This window comes from Anguilla rostrata, chromosome 6 (genome assembly GCF_018555375.3).
Source record: "Anguilla rostrata isolate EN2019 chromosome 6, ASM1855537v3, whole genome shotgun sequence".
NCBI classification, from domain to species: domain Eukaryota; kingdom Metazoa; phylum Chordata; class Actinopteri; order Anguilliformes; family Anguillidae; genus Anguilla; species Anguilla rostrata.
This window is the reverse complement of record NC_057938.1, coordinates 15778059-15795391: the sequence shown is the minus strand read 5'-3', so window position 1 is coordinate 15795391 and position 17333 is coordinate 15778059. Positions and strand designations below refer to the sequence as shown.

The following is a 17333-nucleotide window of genomic DNA, read 5'->3' as shown; positions in this document are numbered from 1 at the left end:
CTGGTCTGTACGAGAATATGAGCATCTATTGGGAAATCTGCTGTTCTGACACAAATATGCATGTAGTTTGGTATGCTGGTGTCAGCTTCCAAGGCTAAGACTGGTGTTGGCAATCAGCCTGAAAAACAATGTAATGCATCTGGTAATTCAATAGCAACATGCATCAAACTTAACTGTATTTATTACTGGCAAAATGCGTGGGTGGAGATGTGAACCTTGCCATGGCACTTTCCCACCTGTGCTCCCCTCTCTATCCCTAACCCTATCCAATTTCTACCTGAATAAAGAAAAAAATTAATGAATACTAAAAAATAAAAATACAAAGCAGGTCAGACAGTCCTGCTCTCCTTAAAAACATGCATTACCATCAAATTAATCAAGTACAAATGTCATTAAATTGTCAATGAACATAGAACTGTAATGATTCCTGTTAAAAGGTTATGCCAAAGCTTTAAGTACAGTATGTACCCCAACCAGGTACCAGACATCACAAGGTGCTTGACATCACAAAAGTATACAGCAGTTTTCCCAGTTAAACATATGTTCAGAACTTTCAAAATATGTTCAATAAAACTAGACAACAATTTTTTATCTTAAATTCTTTTTTAATGAGAACTACAAAAAAGGAACAATCATGAAAATAAGACTACAGTCACCTGCCTGGAAACCAGACTGACCTGCCACAGCAATGATTTCCATGTGGAAAATTGGGACACCAGGTAATGTCATTATCATACAATATAGAACATTGTTGGCTCTAATCATGGAGACAACATGGCTGTTTGTGCAGAATGGGGGAAAAGAACGGAGAGTACAGGAGGAAGAAATGAAGGCTCTCCAAGCAAAGTGTCTTCTTCCATCTTTGAGGCACATAAAAAAAAAATTCCGCACCAGTTATTACTACATCACAGTTGTGGGTAGGAGGGACATGATTCATCAGTGTTTACTTTTCTTTGATTTCTTGTGAGATCTGTGTGGGGATCTAGACTTGGATCTGGATTTCTTGTGAGATCTGTGTGGTGATCTAGACTGGGACCTGGACTTCTTGTGGGATCGGTGTGGGGACCTAGACTGGGATCTGGATTTCTTGTGAGATCGGTGTGGAGATCTCGACCGAGTCCTGGATTTCTTGCTTGGTTTTTTTGGGGTTCTCGACCGGGACCTTCGTGATCGTTTTGGTGTCCTGGGTGCTGAAGGTGACCTAGAAGTGAAGCGGAAATTGCATTAACATTTTAATGTCCCAAGCCACCAGCAAATATAAAGAAAATTCTGTAAGGAAGAAGAAAAAAACAAGTGCATATGTAATGGGAAGTGCTATAAAATTTTACATACTCAAAGGGATTTTCCCCACACAGAAACATTGCATTATTAGCTGAACAGACATGAACATGAAGTTTCAACAACCTCTGAACTTGAGGCCATTGTCCCAAAACATTGTCATGCCTAGCACTCATGATGTAAAAGGTGGTACCTCTTGGAGGACTTCCTGCTCCTGTCCCGTGGAGAGTCTTTGTGTGAGGAGCGGGAGATGTCCTTGGTGTAGGACCGGGTGGAGCGTTCTGAGCGAGGGGAGGGCGATCTGGCCCGTCGACTGCTGCTGGGCGTGGGACTGGGCGAGGAGCTGTGTCTGCGTTTCCTGGCAACCAAGTAAAACACTTGTCACGGTGCAGTCGGTTACGGTGAAACAATCCCCATTGAGAGCACGTGCTTCAGGTGTGTGAAAGATCAACCTTTATCCGTCTGAGACCAGAGAATAAGAGCAGAGTGGAGCAAGGAGTGGAGTGGGTGTAATTTGACTGGAACGTGGAGCGGGGTTTCAAAAGGATGAAGCTTTGGTTATTTCTCCCACTCCAATTTCACTCCCGATGTCACAAAATCGCAAGCTTTGTGCATGAGCAAACATAAAGCTCAGCCTGGTAGGCCTACGCTGCTTTCCCCAGGTCCTATCCCGTTGCATGCAATTAGCTAAATTTGCTAAGCATTTTGTTAAATATTTTTTGCACGGAGACTGACAAATAGGTGCACCATTAAAGTATATGCCAAACAGCGAAATGAAGAGAGAAGGTGACAATATTGTCTCCACAGACAAAGATTCTTTGTGGAATCTGAAAAGACATTACAAGAAGACTTTTTTTTTTTTTTTTTTTTTAAACATACAGAGAAAATGGCCGGCACTGCAGCTAGCTAGCTAGCTAGCCAGCCAACTAGCCAAATGTTTAGTTGAACATATTATTATCATATTATAGCTTTACCTAACTTCTGTTCCCGTATATAGTTCATAATTACTGTGTCTAGTTCATAATTCATCCTATGTCGAATGCATTAAATACAGACAGCCCCAAAACTCATCAAAACTTCAATCAATCAATCAATTTTATTTGTATAGCACTTTTAACAAAGGAGCTTTGTCACAAAGCAGCTTTACAGAGAACCAGCCCCCAAAGAGTAAGCCTAGGGCAACAGTGGCAAGGAAAAACTCCCTGACTGATAACAGGAAGAAACCTTGAGCAGAACCGGACTCAGAGGGGAACCCATCTACCGCGGGCAGGCACCGGTTTGTGATGGAAAAACTCAAAGTAAAGACTCTCCTGTAAACCTTGTTTCATTGTAATTGTAGCCCATTAATTGCTGACCTATGTGAAGGCAACCTCCGCTCCACTCACATGCTGTCTGAGAGCCACCTTTACCCACAATACATCGCCTGTTCTTATAGACAGATGTAGTCCAGATTTATCCAGTTGGGAAAAGGAAATATTCTGTTATACTGTTTCTTTATTCGCATGCAAATGCAGTGTTATATTTGTTCAGAGGCTGTTAAGATCTCCTACCTCTCCTTTCTGTTTGGGGTGGAATCATCTTTGTCTTTGTCTTTCTCATCTTTCAAACGGACCTCAGGTTTCTCCTGGTCCTTTTTCTCCTTCTCTTTTTCCTTCTCCCGTTCTAGTTCTTTTTCTTTTTCCTGGAGAAACAAGGGAAAGGAAAACAGATTTGGCCTGTCAGGTAGGCTCAGGGTAGGTACAATTATGGAGCTCTTGCATGGTAGGGCTGGGGGACATCTGGATGTTCACACCTTCATATCCGGGTAAACAATTTCTCAAATAGGAAGGAATAAATTCATGAATGGTTGGGATGTGTTAATAGTACCACAGGGTGGCAGCGTTGCTGTTAAAATTATAAGCATTTTTGGCTAAAAGAATTGCAGATTTTATAAAACAAGTTTAATATCAGACTATAATGTTTGAATGAGCCACATGCATTAAAAACTGTTCCTGCTCCTACCATGCAACACTGTGTGATGAGATGCCATTTAAAAAAATGTGCATTACACGTGCACAAAATGATGCACTAGTAGGACAGTATTGAGATTATTACTACTGCTATTTCTGTACACTGTATACCCCAATATATAGCATTACTGGAAATTGGCATCAAAACCATTGCATGGGATACACAAGAAACCCTATTTCCTCACCCTCTGCAGTAATTTGTCTCTATAGTGCTCCACTTGCTCCTGGATGCTCTGGCCTGACTTCTTTGGCCGTTTTCCAGATTCCAATTCGTCTTGAAACTTCATCACTTTGAGCTGGACAGAAAGCAACGAGAATTTTAACCCACTCAGCCAAAAACAAGCAGAGAACCAAACATGTTGGGAACCTGGACTCGGCTGAGATTAATGTGCAGGGTCTATTGTTTTTACCTCTATCTCCCGTAGCTTAGCACGCCTCTCCTCTGTGATTTCCAAGGCCTTGGCCGATTTGGAGTCGGAGGACTCGGCGGGCCGAGCTGGGTTGGGCAGTGGAGGCAGCTCTGCCGATATAGAACTCTTGGGGTCCTCCTCACCTTCACTCTCCGCCTCCTCCCTGCAGAAACAAAGGTAGAATTATGAAAGTGGACTACCTCCAAGGTCCCTGGGCATGGTGGAAAAACATGGCAGGCAAGGCCAGTGATGGAAATGACACTCATGTTTAGCCATTTCAGCCAATACACTTTTTCCTGGATTCACCAGCAGGCAGTTTCAACTCAACACGCTCATCTGCTCTAGTAAGAACCTGGAGTGGCTCAAACTACGATGCACTGGAACTACCATTTCCATCCCTAAATGTACATGGGCTAGCGTCTGGCAGGAAGAACCAAGATTTCATATTTTACTGCATTAAGGACCAGTCATTTCATGCAACCTCTGACAGTCTTCCATAGGGTTTCCATTGTTAACTGTACTGTTAAACAGTTGATTTTATCTTTATTTTTCGATATTTTTTAAGAAAAAAAGCATCTCCTAGCATTTCACGAGCTATAGCAAAAACATGCGTCTGGAAGCTTGCCAGCCATCAACAACCTACAGTACATACAACAGCTATTTTCACATTTAGCGGCACTTACTTCTTCAGGCTTGCCTCAGTCTCTTCTGGCTGATCGAAAACTTCCCATTTAGAGGTGGTTATAGCTGGGGGAAATGGAAAAGGGCTGTTAAAAACGCCTGAAATCAGAGGACCTCAGCACAGCTAAACTAGATTATTATGCCTAAAGAAACCTCACCTTGTGCTTCCAGTGCCGAACCATCTACTTCCTCCCACTTTGAAGGTGCCGTCTTAAAACCCTGTTTTTGCAAAGACTGGTCCACTGAAAGAGAAAAAAGGCACATTTAGAACATATTTTTCAATTTGTAAATGAGAAACTGGCCCAAAGAATTAATTTGACCGTATGGATCATATGATGGTGTTCTTTGACCTCACCATTCTCGTGAAGTCACAAATTCTAGACTAACCAGATGGACAACTCCATACTGCTATCATTGAAATTTTGGTCTCCCAGCTGTTGAAGCTTAAAATTTACAAGTTGATGCATTTACAATATTTAGGAAGGTGCATCACAAAATGACAGGAACCTTGTAGAAGAAGGAAACAGAGGAAAAAGAAAAAAACAGGAGTCGACTATCTGGTGACTGCAGAGAATTTGTGGGGAGGTTACAACCCCTAGTGTAGCAGAAAAAATATCCTAAATTAAGGCCCAAAAAGCACACAGTATGGAGAAGGGATCTGTAAAAAGTTGCATTTCTTGAGAACATCTTCCTATAAAGGTACTAACAGGGAATGCCATCCAGATCCTCCTCAACAGGCTTTATGGGAACCCCATCCAGGTCATCCAGGGGAGCTCCGTCGATGGGAGCCTCAATAGGAGCCCCGTCCACGTCCTCTAGGGGCGCCCCGTCCAGCTCCTCCTCCACAATGGGGGCTCCATCGATGTCTTCCGCAGGCTCCTCCTGTCCAACCCAGAGTCAGAGAAGTTAACACTCTTCCTACACAACCCAAAAACTCAATTATGCTTGCTGACTGCTTCAGACCTTTGTTATCTAGTGTGTCTAAGTGGAGCATTCAGATCAAACTAAACAATTATTGGACTAACAGCTTACCGACTTGACCCAGTGTGATATATAAAAAGTCGTGCAGAATAAAATCCCAAAACCAGGTTTTATGCACAATGGTCTGACATTTTTGGCAATTTGTTCCCTTAACCATTCTATTAAAACAGATGACAGAGGAATTTCATATTTCTAGAAGTTGCTGAGCGACACCAACATCCATATGAGCTTGTCTAGTATAATTTACACCACGATACTGACCTCAACAACAGGCTGGAGGGTAGCCTTCTCTGTGTCCAGGCTGACCAGGCCTAGGAAGATGTTCTGCAGTTTGATCAGAAAGGGGTCTGGGTACACTGTCCAGTCTTCCCATGCCCGGAAACAGGACATCACTCTTTGCTGAGAAGCAACACCAGTAATGGGAGAGTAAGGCTTTGTGAACGCAAAATGGGTTGTACTTATATGCTCACAGATACCAACCACTGTGTTCTGATTATGCATAACAGACCATTATCTACCGGCTTCAACTGATGCACACCCTCTTCAGTGAGATTGTATATTCTTCGAGCAAATATGGTTGGAAGACACAAGCAAGTGAAAACCCACTGGGGAAATACACATTCAATGACAGTTTATTTTACTTTTGCTTGGTCAGTTTTCATCATTGTGAATAACAGAAAAAAATACCTTAAAGTTTTCTGACTGCAGGTGTCCCTGTATGGTCTTGTAGGTGGCATTGAGGTCAGAGAAAATCTGACACAGTTTTGCTTCAAAGCTGTATGGTTAAAAAATGAAGAAAAATTCAGCAGAAGTTCAGTTAAAAACAATAAATCTACCACAGTAAGACAGCATACTTACAATTTCCGATAGTACGAAGCATTGGCAACTTTAGCTGATGAGTTGTACAGGACATCTGACACCAAATATAGTCGTGCAATCTGGAGGAAAGAAAAACAATTACTTCAGCACTTTGGCTATGACACCAGCCTTCAAGAGTGCCTTTGCAATGACACAAGACTAAACAGAATCTGCAGAAAAATCTGATAACCAGACCCAGATTTCCCTCACCAAAACATGATATGAATATCCACATTTTGCCAAGCAGATAAATAACACAGTGCCCAGACATCTGCATTCACTCAAACTCCAGGCAAGAATTGTCAAAAAAAACAATGAGAAATCCCACGGGAAATTAATTTGACTACGCTTACAACGTACACGGGTTCCCTTCTCTCCCTCTCGCTCCCTCTCAGTGTACTACAGCTGGCAAGCAGATTTTCCTGAACCTCACCTTCTTTGGCAGAGGGGTCTTCAGGATGGACAGTGACTCAGCGATGCACTCCACGACCTCCTCAGCGGCGTCCGCGTGGCTAAGGCAGAACACCATGGCCTCCGCGATGTCGCCCTTTCTGGGCGCCAGGGCCCGGAGCATCTCCTCCAGCTTGTCTCTCTCGCTGCGGCAGAAGGAAGAGCAGGAAGCAAACCCCGTTGAAGAAAGTACTTCTTAAAAAATACATTTATTTCCGGATTCTTTTTCGCGAGAAACCCAGGCTGAGACTTCAAGCTGGCCCAGGTCATGCCGGTTACGGCCAAAGGCCAGGGTGAGTGACTGATCGATCCAATGACTGTCAGCCTAACTAGGATGAGGGGAAACAGCCCAGTGTTCCAAACTAAAAATGAGCCAATAGAATAACACTTACAACATCTTCAATCTTTTACTTTAATCAAACACACCTCTCTAAAGGTACTCGGTACCTTACAGCATAAACAATGTAATGTGCAAAATACTGAAATATATTTACAGAAATATATCTACTGAAGAATATTCATGGAAATATACGCACATATACACAATTTTACGGACGAATGCCTTATATAAGTCCCTTCAGTTTGAACACTCCCCCTTTGTGAGAAACTCACTCGTCTTTCAAGCAGCCTTTTTTGCTGGCGTCCTCCTCTTCTTCCTCCTCTTCATCCTCCAGTGTCCCGTGCAAGTAGGGGTTCAGTGGAGGGGGGCGCCACAATGACCCATTCTTAAACATGCGGAATTCCTCAGTCTTCCACTTGGTGGGAGAGTCTCCCTGCAGCAAAACATTTTCACGTGTCAACCAGGAACTTTTTTATTTTAAACATCTTTACCCCTTTTTCCTCTCTAAATGGAAATCGCAAAACTTTGTGAGTTACTGCAACACGACCCACTTAGTGCACTGCACCAAGTTAAATGCACCCGCCCTTTAGCCTGGAACTAGGTTACACCAAACAGGCTTTTCAGTTCTACAGAAGAGCTAGCGCTAGTGAATCTCTCACTGACGGCAAGTGATAGCCTGTGGCTTCCTGTGGTATTGTTGGAAGGAACTAATGTAGCAGGAGCCAGAGAAACACTATATGAGTTCAAAACCATCAAAACCCTGGCAACCATTAAAAGATAATGTGGACTTCCAGCCATAACTGTCTGAAGACACTGTAATAGAGCCATGCCTGCTCTCACAATGCGCACCAATCAGGAGCCACCCAGAAGAAAAAAAAAAAGACAATGCCAGGTTTTCAGTAATAGAATGTCACTGCTACAAAGAAATCAATGCCCCACCTGTAGAATGGAATAGAGCTTCCATCTGTAGTACACATGTGCTGGGCTTTGGTTCTCAAACAGGAACCTGTTAATGAAGAAAATCACATGAGCTAATGAAACAGCTGACAAGACAGAGGCGTAACACTCACATAAATGACTGGGAAAGTGTGTGTGTGTGTGTGTGTGTGTGTGTGTGTGTGTGTGTGCGTGCATTCACTGTTTAAATGCTCTGGTATCTAGTTGGTCATGCCGATGATTAAAACAGGGGATCCCATTTGAATCATCAGACTGAACAAAGGGGATTTTAGGAGAGGATGAGATCCAATTACAAACTGTGGCTGACAGTAAATCACTAAACCTGACTTTCGCCTCAGACAGAAAACAGCACATGCCTGATGAGAAGCAGACAGCTGCTGTAACCAAATAACTGCTTAATAGTTCCCATTTCACTTGCTCTGTTACATGCATAGCATGAATGCAGGTCCAGTGACATACGTGCAGCTAGCAGATACCAGGAGCTGGCTGCTACCCAATTCCACAGGGGCAAAATCCTGGGGAAAAGCAGTGGTTTTGAGCAGTGACGCGGGCACTTGTGAGTTAAAGGGAAGCGTCTTACACACCTGAACATTGGGTTGCTGATCTCCCGGTTCATAACCATGGCTTCAAACATTGGGCCCTCACGCACCACAAACTCGATCATTCGGTGAATCAGGGAGAGCAAATTCCTACAAGAAAAACACAGTTAGAGCAAACAGATTCAGAATCATCATACAAAAACTCTTCTCTTCTACATATTTATGTCACATTCACTAAAATTACACTAGAGTTTCTGCCAGAGAAGTTTTTTTTTTTTTTTGCTGCTGCTGCAAGCAAATTAAGTTTTTCATGAAAAGGTTACACGTAATACACCGATCGAGCGAAGGGTATAATTGAGATTAGAGCAGAACAGTACAAGATGCTGACCTGAAATAGCGGAAGGCCTTATTTTAAAATTTTTCCATTCATAAATTTAGAATACACTTTTTATTTTCAGTTTTGAAAACACTTTCTTGGAAATGAATCCAAGATTATTTGGTCATAACTACTACCAAAACTATTTTGCTTTTACTACAATTTTATAAAAGAATAATTTCAAGAAAGTAAATGAACACTTTACCAATGGATGAATAAATGCTGTTGAAATTATGAAACACCGTTCAGAACATTAAACAAGCCAACAAGAACCTAATAAAAGAATACTAGAAAAATAATGAAGTTCAGCATTTAAATAACCTAAAAATAAAATTATATAAAAAAAGAACCAGGATATTTTGACTGCTTTTCTTTTGTAAGAATTAAAACTGACTGACAAGATTAACAACCAGGAATCTGTCAATACAGTGTCATTCAATTAAATTAAACTCAATGACAATTAAAAAAAGATTTTTCTGCTGTCCTCAATGGCCTTCATTAAGCAATACCTTCGCCAAGTACTATCTTAAAGTGGCTACATAATTACAGAACCTCTGAGTGCATTACAGTGAACAAATGTGAATGACAAAAATTAGGGGGGAAAGGCACATTCAGTGGTGTAACCAGGGTAATGTGCATCTTGAGGTCATTTATGTGGAGTGGATAGGTGAGGTGGGGGTGAGTGTGCAAGATTACGATTAAAGTGGCCAACATAACAACAAGGGATGCCTTTCATATATAACACAGTCATATGTATTGGAGCCGATCGTACCCTTGCCAGGTAAAAACCTGAATACTTTCCCAATCCGTCCCGTGACGCTTTTCAGGTCCCTCGCTGCTGGAGACAGCTCAGCTTGTGCAGCTCACCAAGGCCAATGTCAAAGGTCAAAGGTCGCTCAGACTACATGGGATTGGGGCTGGCTGTGCGCATGTTTGGCTGGCAGAGGCCCAAGGGGTGTGCGGTTGGAGTGAGCAATACTCAGGATGCTTTGCGCGTACTCCAAACTTCAGCAGAGCTATGGTGCTTATTAGTGCATTTAAAATATGTTGGCAAAGTTATTAATGCAACTCAAACTCAAAAAGATGTTTTCTCAGCACCTAGTGTAATTCTAGGAGAACAAGATTTGGTGTGTGCTTGTACATTCACTTATATCTCGATACTTTATACTTATTAACCTTCTCCCCAGTCTTTCCTCACCCAAAACAGTTCTGGCACTTGGCATTTGTTAAGAATCTTATGAAATGTCAAATACCTGAGGAAACAGCCTGTGCAAACTATCTTCAGTGAGTTTAAGAATTGCATCAGCACATTTTCTTTTAACCAAAAGTTAGTTTTCTGATGCTATTAATCATTGAGACCCATAACCAGATTAGCAGTTTCATACTGATAATGGACAATAAGATCTACACGTCAAGTCAAATGTGGAATCATTTCTCCTCTCATTTCTCCAGAGCTTTCTCCTCTGACTATTGCTCTCCCAAACCAACCTCTTGCAGCATGCTTTGTCCAATTCAAACTTTTTTTCATAACTGATTTGGGAATTTTTTTCTACAATTTACTTCAATTGGAAAAAAAAAGAAAAACATGTACCTTTCTGTTGGGATAACCACTTTGACTATGGCTTGCGACAGAGTCTGGATATGAAGTCACATCAGATAATAAACATAGAATATGTGAGTATTGTTTGAATACAAGAAACAATCAAAATACTTAATGCATCAAAATTTGCACATATGCACTTTACATTACTGCTGTCAGTTTTAAAACTTCATACAAAGAAAATGCTTATGCTAAACTGTCCATTAATTCCAGAATAAAAGGCACATTTTGTGCAACTCAATAACTGAAGAGGTTCATATCAGATTTGAGTTATTTAGTTAAGTGGCCAATTCTATATTCTAGAAAATTCCATTTTAATAAAACAAGCAAACCACTTCAGCTATATAAATGCACAGCAATCTTTGCTTTCAATTAACAAACAGCCGACAAATTTAAACAGTACTAACTGAACTTCATGTCAATCAGCAATTACAATCAACCAAATACTAGTTATAGTTCATTAAATAATAAAAGAAAAACAGTCACAATTCTGATTTCTCATTTCTCCTCATACTTACCATTATTCCAAATCACTAAACAGGATATACCATTATCCATGATCATTTTCTGAATATTATAAATATCTTTAATTGTGAATTTTGCTGTCCATTTCATGTATAGCTTGCTTGCTACATGGAACCTAATATTATAGTTGCAATACTTATGCTTTTGTACCAAACAAACCTAATAAACTGAACAGGTCAAAACAGCTACTTCACTGAGCAATTACAATGGTTGAAATGACCCATTAATTGCACAGCAAATTACCTTATCAAACTCCTCCTTGTTTTTCGGTGGGGGCTGCAGCGTGGCGTTGGGGTTCTTTAGCCTCTCGCGGGGCTGGGCGTTGAAGGGGAGTCCAGAGGGGGGCGGAGGGAGGGTGTGTTCCATCATGGAGGGCGGGATGTATATGGGGTGGGGTGGGATTGGGACACCCTTACCCCATCCCAGTTTCATCTCAAAATTCATAATGGTTTTGCCTGGAATAATTCAACTCAAATTAGGTTTGTTTGCAGAATGGTGCGATTTGGACATGTAAACAGCTTATTTGGAATATTTATCTCAATCAGGTTTTTCACGACAGTTTGCAACATTAACAGCCTTGTTTACGGTCAGCACTGCTCTTACTACCCACTGCATTTTAAAAATGAGCCAGACAGCTAGCAGTTCACAGGGTGCAAGGGCGGACGGCCCTGCAAAAAAGACACAACATTTTTTGGCCGGAGGGAGAAAATATCCTACTTTATAAAATGTTGAACGGTAATCAAAGAGTTTAAGGGACAGTGTAACGTTTTATTTAATCTGACTATGCACGGCTGCATGTAAACGTGAATATTAAAATAACATTAATTTATAAGTAGTATATACACACAACTTATTCTGAATATTTGGAATAATGGCAATGACCAGAATATTGTCTGCATGTAAACGTAGTCCCAAACACTAAGACTACAGGAACACTCAATCATCCCCTGCACACAGCCTTACCGTTTAAATGTTTGAGCGCTCGCTCTGCGTCTCTCCTGGTCATGAAAGCCACGAAGCCGCAGTTTCTCTCCCTGGCCCGCTCCTCGTCCGTCCTGGGCCACATGATCTTCACGCTGGCCAAGGGACCATAACGACCAAACTCCTGACAAAGCATCTCCTCGTTCATCTGAGGGACGAAAACATGCCGTCACCTGGACCTGTCTGAAAAGGCTGGTGTGCACGTGCAATGACGCTCATTACCAGTGACAATATTTTAATGTATTCCCGTATAATGTTACATGTCCATTGGTAGACATTTTCACAGCCCGTGAACAGATGCAAGCCATGGCAACAAAAAGAAAACCATATGGAAGGGACGACCAAATTTGGTTTTAAGCTGTATCCAACATAACCATAATGTTTTGTGCACCGCCATTTGCATGACATGTTTATGGGAATGTTAGTACTTCTTTCAACATTTGACAAACTCGTAAATTTTGTGCTGTGATTTGTAAAAAAATAAATAAATAACTATATCATCTATTTTTTTTTTTAACAAATATGTACAAATGTACACATACACATATATATACTAAAAATGAATTAAAAAACAATGAATAAGTTGCAGACAAAACACACTGCATAAATTGTACAGAAGCCATAGTTTTAGGTCAGGGCTAAGCATCTGACTGCTATATCTAAGCACTTTTTTTTTTACCTGTGGGTTTATGTTTCCAAGATATAAATTAGTGGTAGAAGGGTCTCCAACATCATGTGATCCAGGTGCGGACTCATCCAGAACTGCAAAACAAGATGGTTAAATGGTTGTTGCTGCATTCATTCTGACAGCAAAACAATGAAATAAGAGCATGCCACGAAATAAAATAAAATTACCACTGAAGGGACGGTTTCTTCGTGAGCAACCATCCACTAAAAGAAGCAGAAAAGCAGTGTAAAACCTTGTTTCCACACAAAGACGAGCGAGTACACAGCACGGTTAGAGGGTCAGGTGTGGGGGTGGGGCAGGCCAGACAGTGCCAGCGATAGGACAGCGAGAGGAGCTCAGAGTCAGGGAATATTCTAGCACAGTGGTTCTCAAACCCAGACCCGGGAACACGCGGTTTTTTTTTTCAACCACAACTGCAATCCCAGAATTTTAACACGCAGTTACTCCCACCATGCCACAAGGAATAAAATTCCCATGTTCATATTTGTGCTTATTGTACTATATAGCAAACAAATACACAGAAGTTTAAAATTAATCATTGGCTCATAGCTGCTGAACACAGGTTTAATTCCTTTAATATTTCTTCTTAAACTTGTAAACACAATGCAGGTTTGACTCATCATTTGCTTGGTCTTTCTTCATATCTTCGAGATGGTAAGTTTTAGTGGCCATGTGCCCCCAAGTTAGGATCCTACTGATTCACCTCAGTCTTTAATGTGGTCAGTAAAAAATATTTTTCCTCGTTTCTTATGCAATTGTGTGCAATAGAACACAATAAGCACAATATGAACATGAGAATTCTACTTTGAATGCAAATGAACTCACTAAACAAGAAAAGCTTTACAGCTTGTTGAAATTCTGGGATTGCTATTGTGGCTGAAAGACCCAGTGGAGAGCCCCAGGAGCAAGTTTTGGAGCCACTGGTCTAGCACAACTAGCTGAGGCAGGCATGCCTGCCCACGGAATGCCAGAGAGGTTACTGAATTTTCTCCAGTCTGAGTGCGATTGCACAGATTAAATGATTTTCAAGCCTGAGCATGGATGCTCAATGTCTGATATGAATGGTGAAATTCTGTGTACCTCCAGCATGTGGTCACCACTCTTCACTGAGCCGAAAAACTCATCAAACTATATTGGAGGTTCCGGTGGGGAAAAAACAAAAGACATCTCTGGGACTCCAAAACCCTTCTCTAACAAAAGTACAGAACTCACATGAGCGCCTCCCGTCCAGGCCAGAGGGGGCTTCGAATCGGCTGACCCGTCCTTTCATCTTGTGCCTCTCGACCCGTTCTTCCTGTATCCTGAACGACACGAGTGACACAATGATCAAAATGTACCCTGAAATGATCCGCCATAAAAACGGCAAGAATTGTTAACAGTCCCTTACTGCTTGAGCTCCTCTTTAAACAACTCCAGGTTACTTTTCTTCTTTCCCTTTTCCCCCTTCTTTGAGGCCTGAAAATAGAAATATTTCAAGGTAGTGGTACTAACACTTAAACTGCCCAAAACAGGAAATAAAATAAAATTAGGAAGAGACAGGGTGCTAAAAACAATACTTACATTTCTATTTTTTTCTATTGATAAAAATTGTGGAGGGGTTTCTAGCGGCAAAATATTTTTTGTTTCTGTGAAGCGAGACTTGGGTTTGTAGAGCTTTCCTTTCTTCTCATCAGTAGTAGCTTCTTCTGCAGGGAGATTTAAAAAAAAAAAACATATTAGGCCATTTTGAAATGGGCTTGTGGGTAATTTTCAGCCACATTATAACCATTCTTTTGTAACAGTATTATTTGCTTAACAAAAGACTGAACCTAGGGTGACTTGCATGGCTCATGTCATGCAGTCCATTTTACATGTTAAATGACTTTATCAAAGCAGGCAGCAAAAGCTACCACGGTAGTCAGTGTGCAACACCTGGATTAAAATTTGCATTAAAATTACAAGCTCACAACTGGAAAAATGTGTACTTCCTTAAGAAACTCTGGCTAATCGACCAAGGTTGTAGACATTATAGACCAGATCTTCTTTATGAAGTTTTTCACAGTGGACTTTCAGATTTCTACCAAACATAGTTCAAAGTGTCCATTTACCTTTTGTTGCGTTTGCAATGCCACCTCTGACAAAAGCCTTGATCTTGCCATCCCCCCCTTCGAACGCAGCGAGGAATTCCTCGTAGATCTCCGCGGCAGCCCTCTCATCCTCCTGTGAAACATTCCAATGACAATATGGCATATACCATTATGGAAATGTACCAGCAGAGCACAGTGCAAACAAGCCAATTTCAAAACAAAAGAAACGGTACACCTGAAACAGATGATATCGAGTCCCATCAACTAAAGATTACTTCATCTGAGGTGTCACAACTGGAGCCAATTAAAAACTGCACTCCTTATCTTTTCAAATCCCAAAGAGGTCTTCTTCTCTCAACTATTTTCCTAGGTAATTACGGAATCTTCCTTTTACCACTAGATGGCAAAGAAAGCATTATAAAGGGGATGTGGATACTAGCACAGTCTGAAAGCAATTAGCAACTTTTGCTCTTCAAATTTTAACGTCTGAATGTTGGAACAAGGAATTTTCAATTTAAGAAAACTGGTTGCGGTGCCTTAAGCACCCTAAATACCCTAAGAGATGAGAAAGGGCTGTGAAGCATGTACAGCGTAGGAACCGGGGTGAGTGGTTTAGGCTGGGACATACACGTGTCAATATTCCATTTACTTTCGTGCACGTTCAACAACTTTCAGCTGGACTACATCATAAACAGGAGCGCCATGGATGGTGAAACTGGTGCATTTACCTTCTTTTTTATTTCATCTTGTTCCTTCTTGCTGAGAGTTCTTTTTGCAACAGCCATCTTGCCAATGCTGAAGGCTTTAAGCTTACTTTCCAACAGTGCCTAAATGACAGATTACAAAAACAAGTTTACTGCATAAACCAATGCCATGCCTCTGACGTTCGTACCATTTCATTAATATTAAAAGATGCACCTCTCATCACATAAACCTGAACCAGGTGACCAGAGTAACAGTATGACCAATGCGTCATTTACAGAACCAGCAAACCACCTAACTATTATTTTCAAACAATTCAGGTTTTCCAATGTCTTCTACGTAGACAAGATAGCTGTCAAAGTAATAAACTCATACTCTACAGTAATATGAAACTGGCAATCAATGTTACAAAGGTTTAAAGTTTGGCAAATCACACAGCACACTGTTGATTTGAAAAATATTGGATTTGTCCCTTTCAGTCCAAACATAAATTACTCAACCACTTAAAATTACGGAAATTTCAGTAGCTTTAACAATAACATGCAACGGCAGCAATTACAAAAGACAAACTTTTAAAAGGCTGTCACTTAGCACTTCAAAAATCGTTTTACCTAATTGTGCTCGCTGACAAGTAAACTCAATTAAAGCTATAGTCTACAGCAGTTCAGACAAAATATCGTACCGTACAAAAAGAACACCTAACGCGTAAGATGATTTGACCACTATTACTAGACTATATTGTCATTAGCGCTTGTGGGCTACGTATGCAGGCTAACTAACGTTAGCAACCTGCGGCTGTTCCCAATAGCATCCAGATACGAACGGGGTGAATGTAACTCGTTTTATAAAAAATCAAACACGAGATAAAATAGCTTCTTACTTACACTACCAGATTAACTGGACTTTACAACAAAAACAAAGACACTCTTCGTTTTGCTAAAGAGGGAATCCATAATCCCTGTAGCTAACTTAGCCTTGCACGTGTTCCCCTAGTTGGTTAGATAATTGACGACAAGCTAGCTGGTTACGTGAAACGCAGGTTAACTGTCCTTATTTGAAAACTACCTTAAATTCCCATTTAGTCAGCCAGATTAGCTAACATTACCGACAAGACTAACCACGTAAGCTATCTACCTAGCTAGCTATTTTACGTTACAACTAACGTTAGCTAGCATGGCATACAAACAATTGGCTACCTAGCTGAAAAGCCTTGTAGCCACTTGTGATGTATACACATACCTGTGTGTTTTAGATAGTCTTGGCTAACGTGGTTCCTATGTATGCTCAAAAATACTAACGTTATGCAATCGTGTCGTTCACAAAACAGTTGACAGGTAGCTAGTTAGCTATAAGGGAAACAAAACCCGACGTTACGGCCTGGCAGTGCTACAATCGTAATGCTGTTTTTAAGCGTAGCACAAGAGGCCAACAAACATATTTTTCAGATTTTTGTTTCAGTCTCTAAATATATTGCCAGGAACCTCAGTTGTATTGTCTTTAGCAAATTCAGATTTTCACTCTGTTATTTGGTTACCTTAGCGCTGACTTTCTGCGCACTATCAGGCGTTGTATCCGCCATCTTGCTTATTTTCATGTAACATTAGTCGATTACCGATGTCTTGATCATCGATAGACAACCAGTCCTGTGGCTGAGGAGGCAGGCTGCAGGTTTGTAGGGCCAAGTATTTGCAAGTGGTGCTCACTGCAGAGCCAAATGGGTGGAGCTTGACATAGTCCAACTTCACCACTCTACTTGGTGCTCACTGAACTAGTGCTACAAAGTTATAGGAGTGAGTTGGGGTGGGGGTGGGGCTGGACCTGAGCTGGGGTGCGGCTGGACCTAGAGGTGGAGCTGGACTAGGCCAAGCTCCACCCATTGGGTCTGCAGTGAG

General features: G+C 41.2%; 1 protein-coding gene across 3 annotated transcripts; it reads right to left on the bottom strand.

Annotated features, from left to right (window-relative positions):
* Positions 1-584: 584 nt before the first annotated feature.
* LOC135256656 (U2 snRNP-associated SURP motif-containing protein-like) lies at positions 585-17217 on the bottom strand. Of its 3 annotated transcripts, XM_064338622.1 has the most exons (26): positions 16976-17217; positions 15468-15566; positions 14761-14872; positions 14234-14358; positions 14061-14128; positions 13886-13974; positions 12841-12876; positions 12665-12747; positions 11968-12133; positions 11248-11459; positions 10471-10514; positions 8549-8653; positions 7947-8013; positions 7280-7440; positions 6651-6813; positions 6218-6297; positions 6047-6134; positions 5621-5758; positions 5086-5260; positions 4537-4620; positions 4381-4444; positions 3698-3860; positions 3473-3583; positions 2829-2959; positions 1472-1636; positions 585-1201 (listed from the first exon to the last, which is right to left on the bottom strand). In XM_064338622.1, exons 1-26 carry the CDS (start codon positions 17033-17035, stop codon positions 937-939), a joined length of 3054 nt encoding a protein of 1017 aa, XP_064194692.1. In that variant the 5' UTR covers positions 17036-17217; the 3' UTR covers positions 585-936. The 3 variants fall into 3 exon arrangements, with proteins under 3 accessions (XP_064194692.1, XP_064194693.1, XP_064194694.1); XM_064338623.1 differs by lacking the exon at positions 12841-12876 and having other exon boundaries at positions 16976-17216; XM_064338624.1 differs by lacking the exons at positions 10471-10514; positions 11968-12133; positions 12665-12747; ... (5 more) ...; positions 15468-15566; positions 16976-17217 and having other exon boundaries at positions 11248-11387.
* Between the last annotated feature and the right edge of the window lie 116 nt (positions 17218-17333).

Excerpts from the sequence above, each read along its gene's own strand:
- LOC135256656 (XM_064338622.1), bottom strand. The coding sequence starts at position 17,035 with ATGAAAATAAGCAAGATGGCGGATACAACGCCTGATAGTGCGCAGAAA. Across the intron at positions 6,298-6,650 it reads AGACCCCTCTGCCAAAGAAG|ATTGCACGACTATATTTGGT; the intron begins GTGAGGTTCAGG and ends TCTTTCCTCCAG. Across the intron at positions 6,135-6,217 it reads GCTTCGTACTATCGGAAATT|CTTTGAAGCAAAACTGTGTC; the intron begins GTAAGTATGCTG and ends TTAACCATACAG.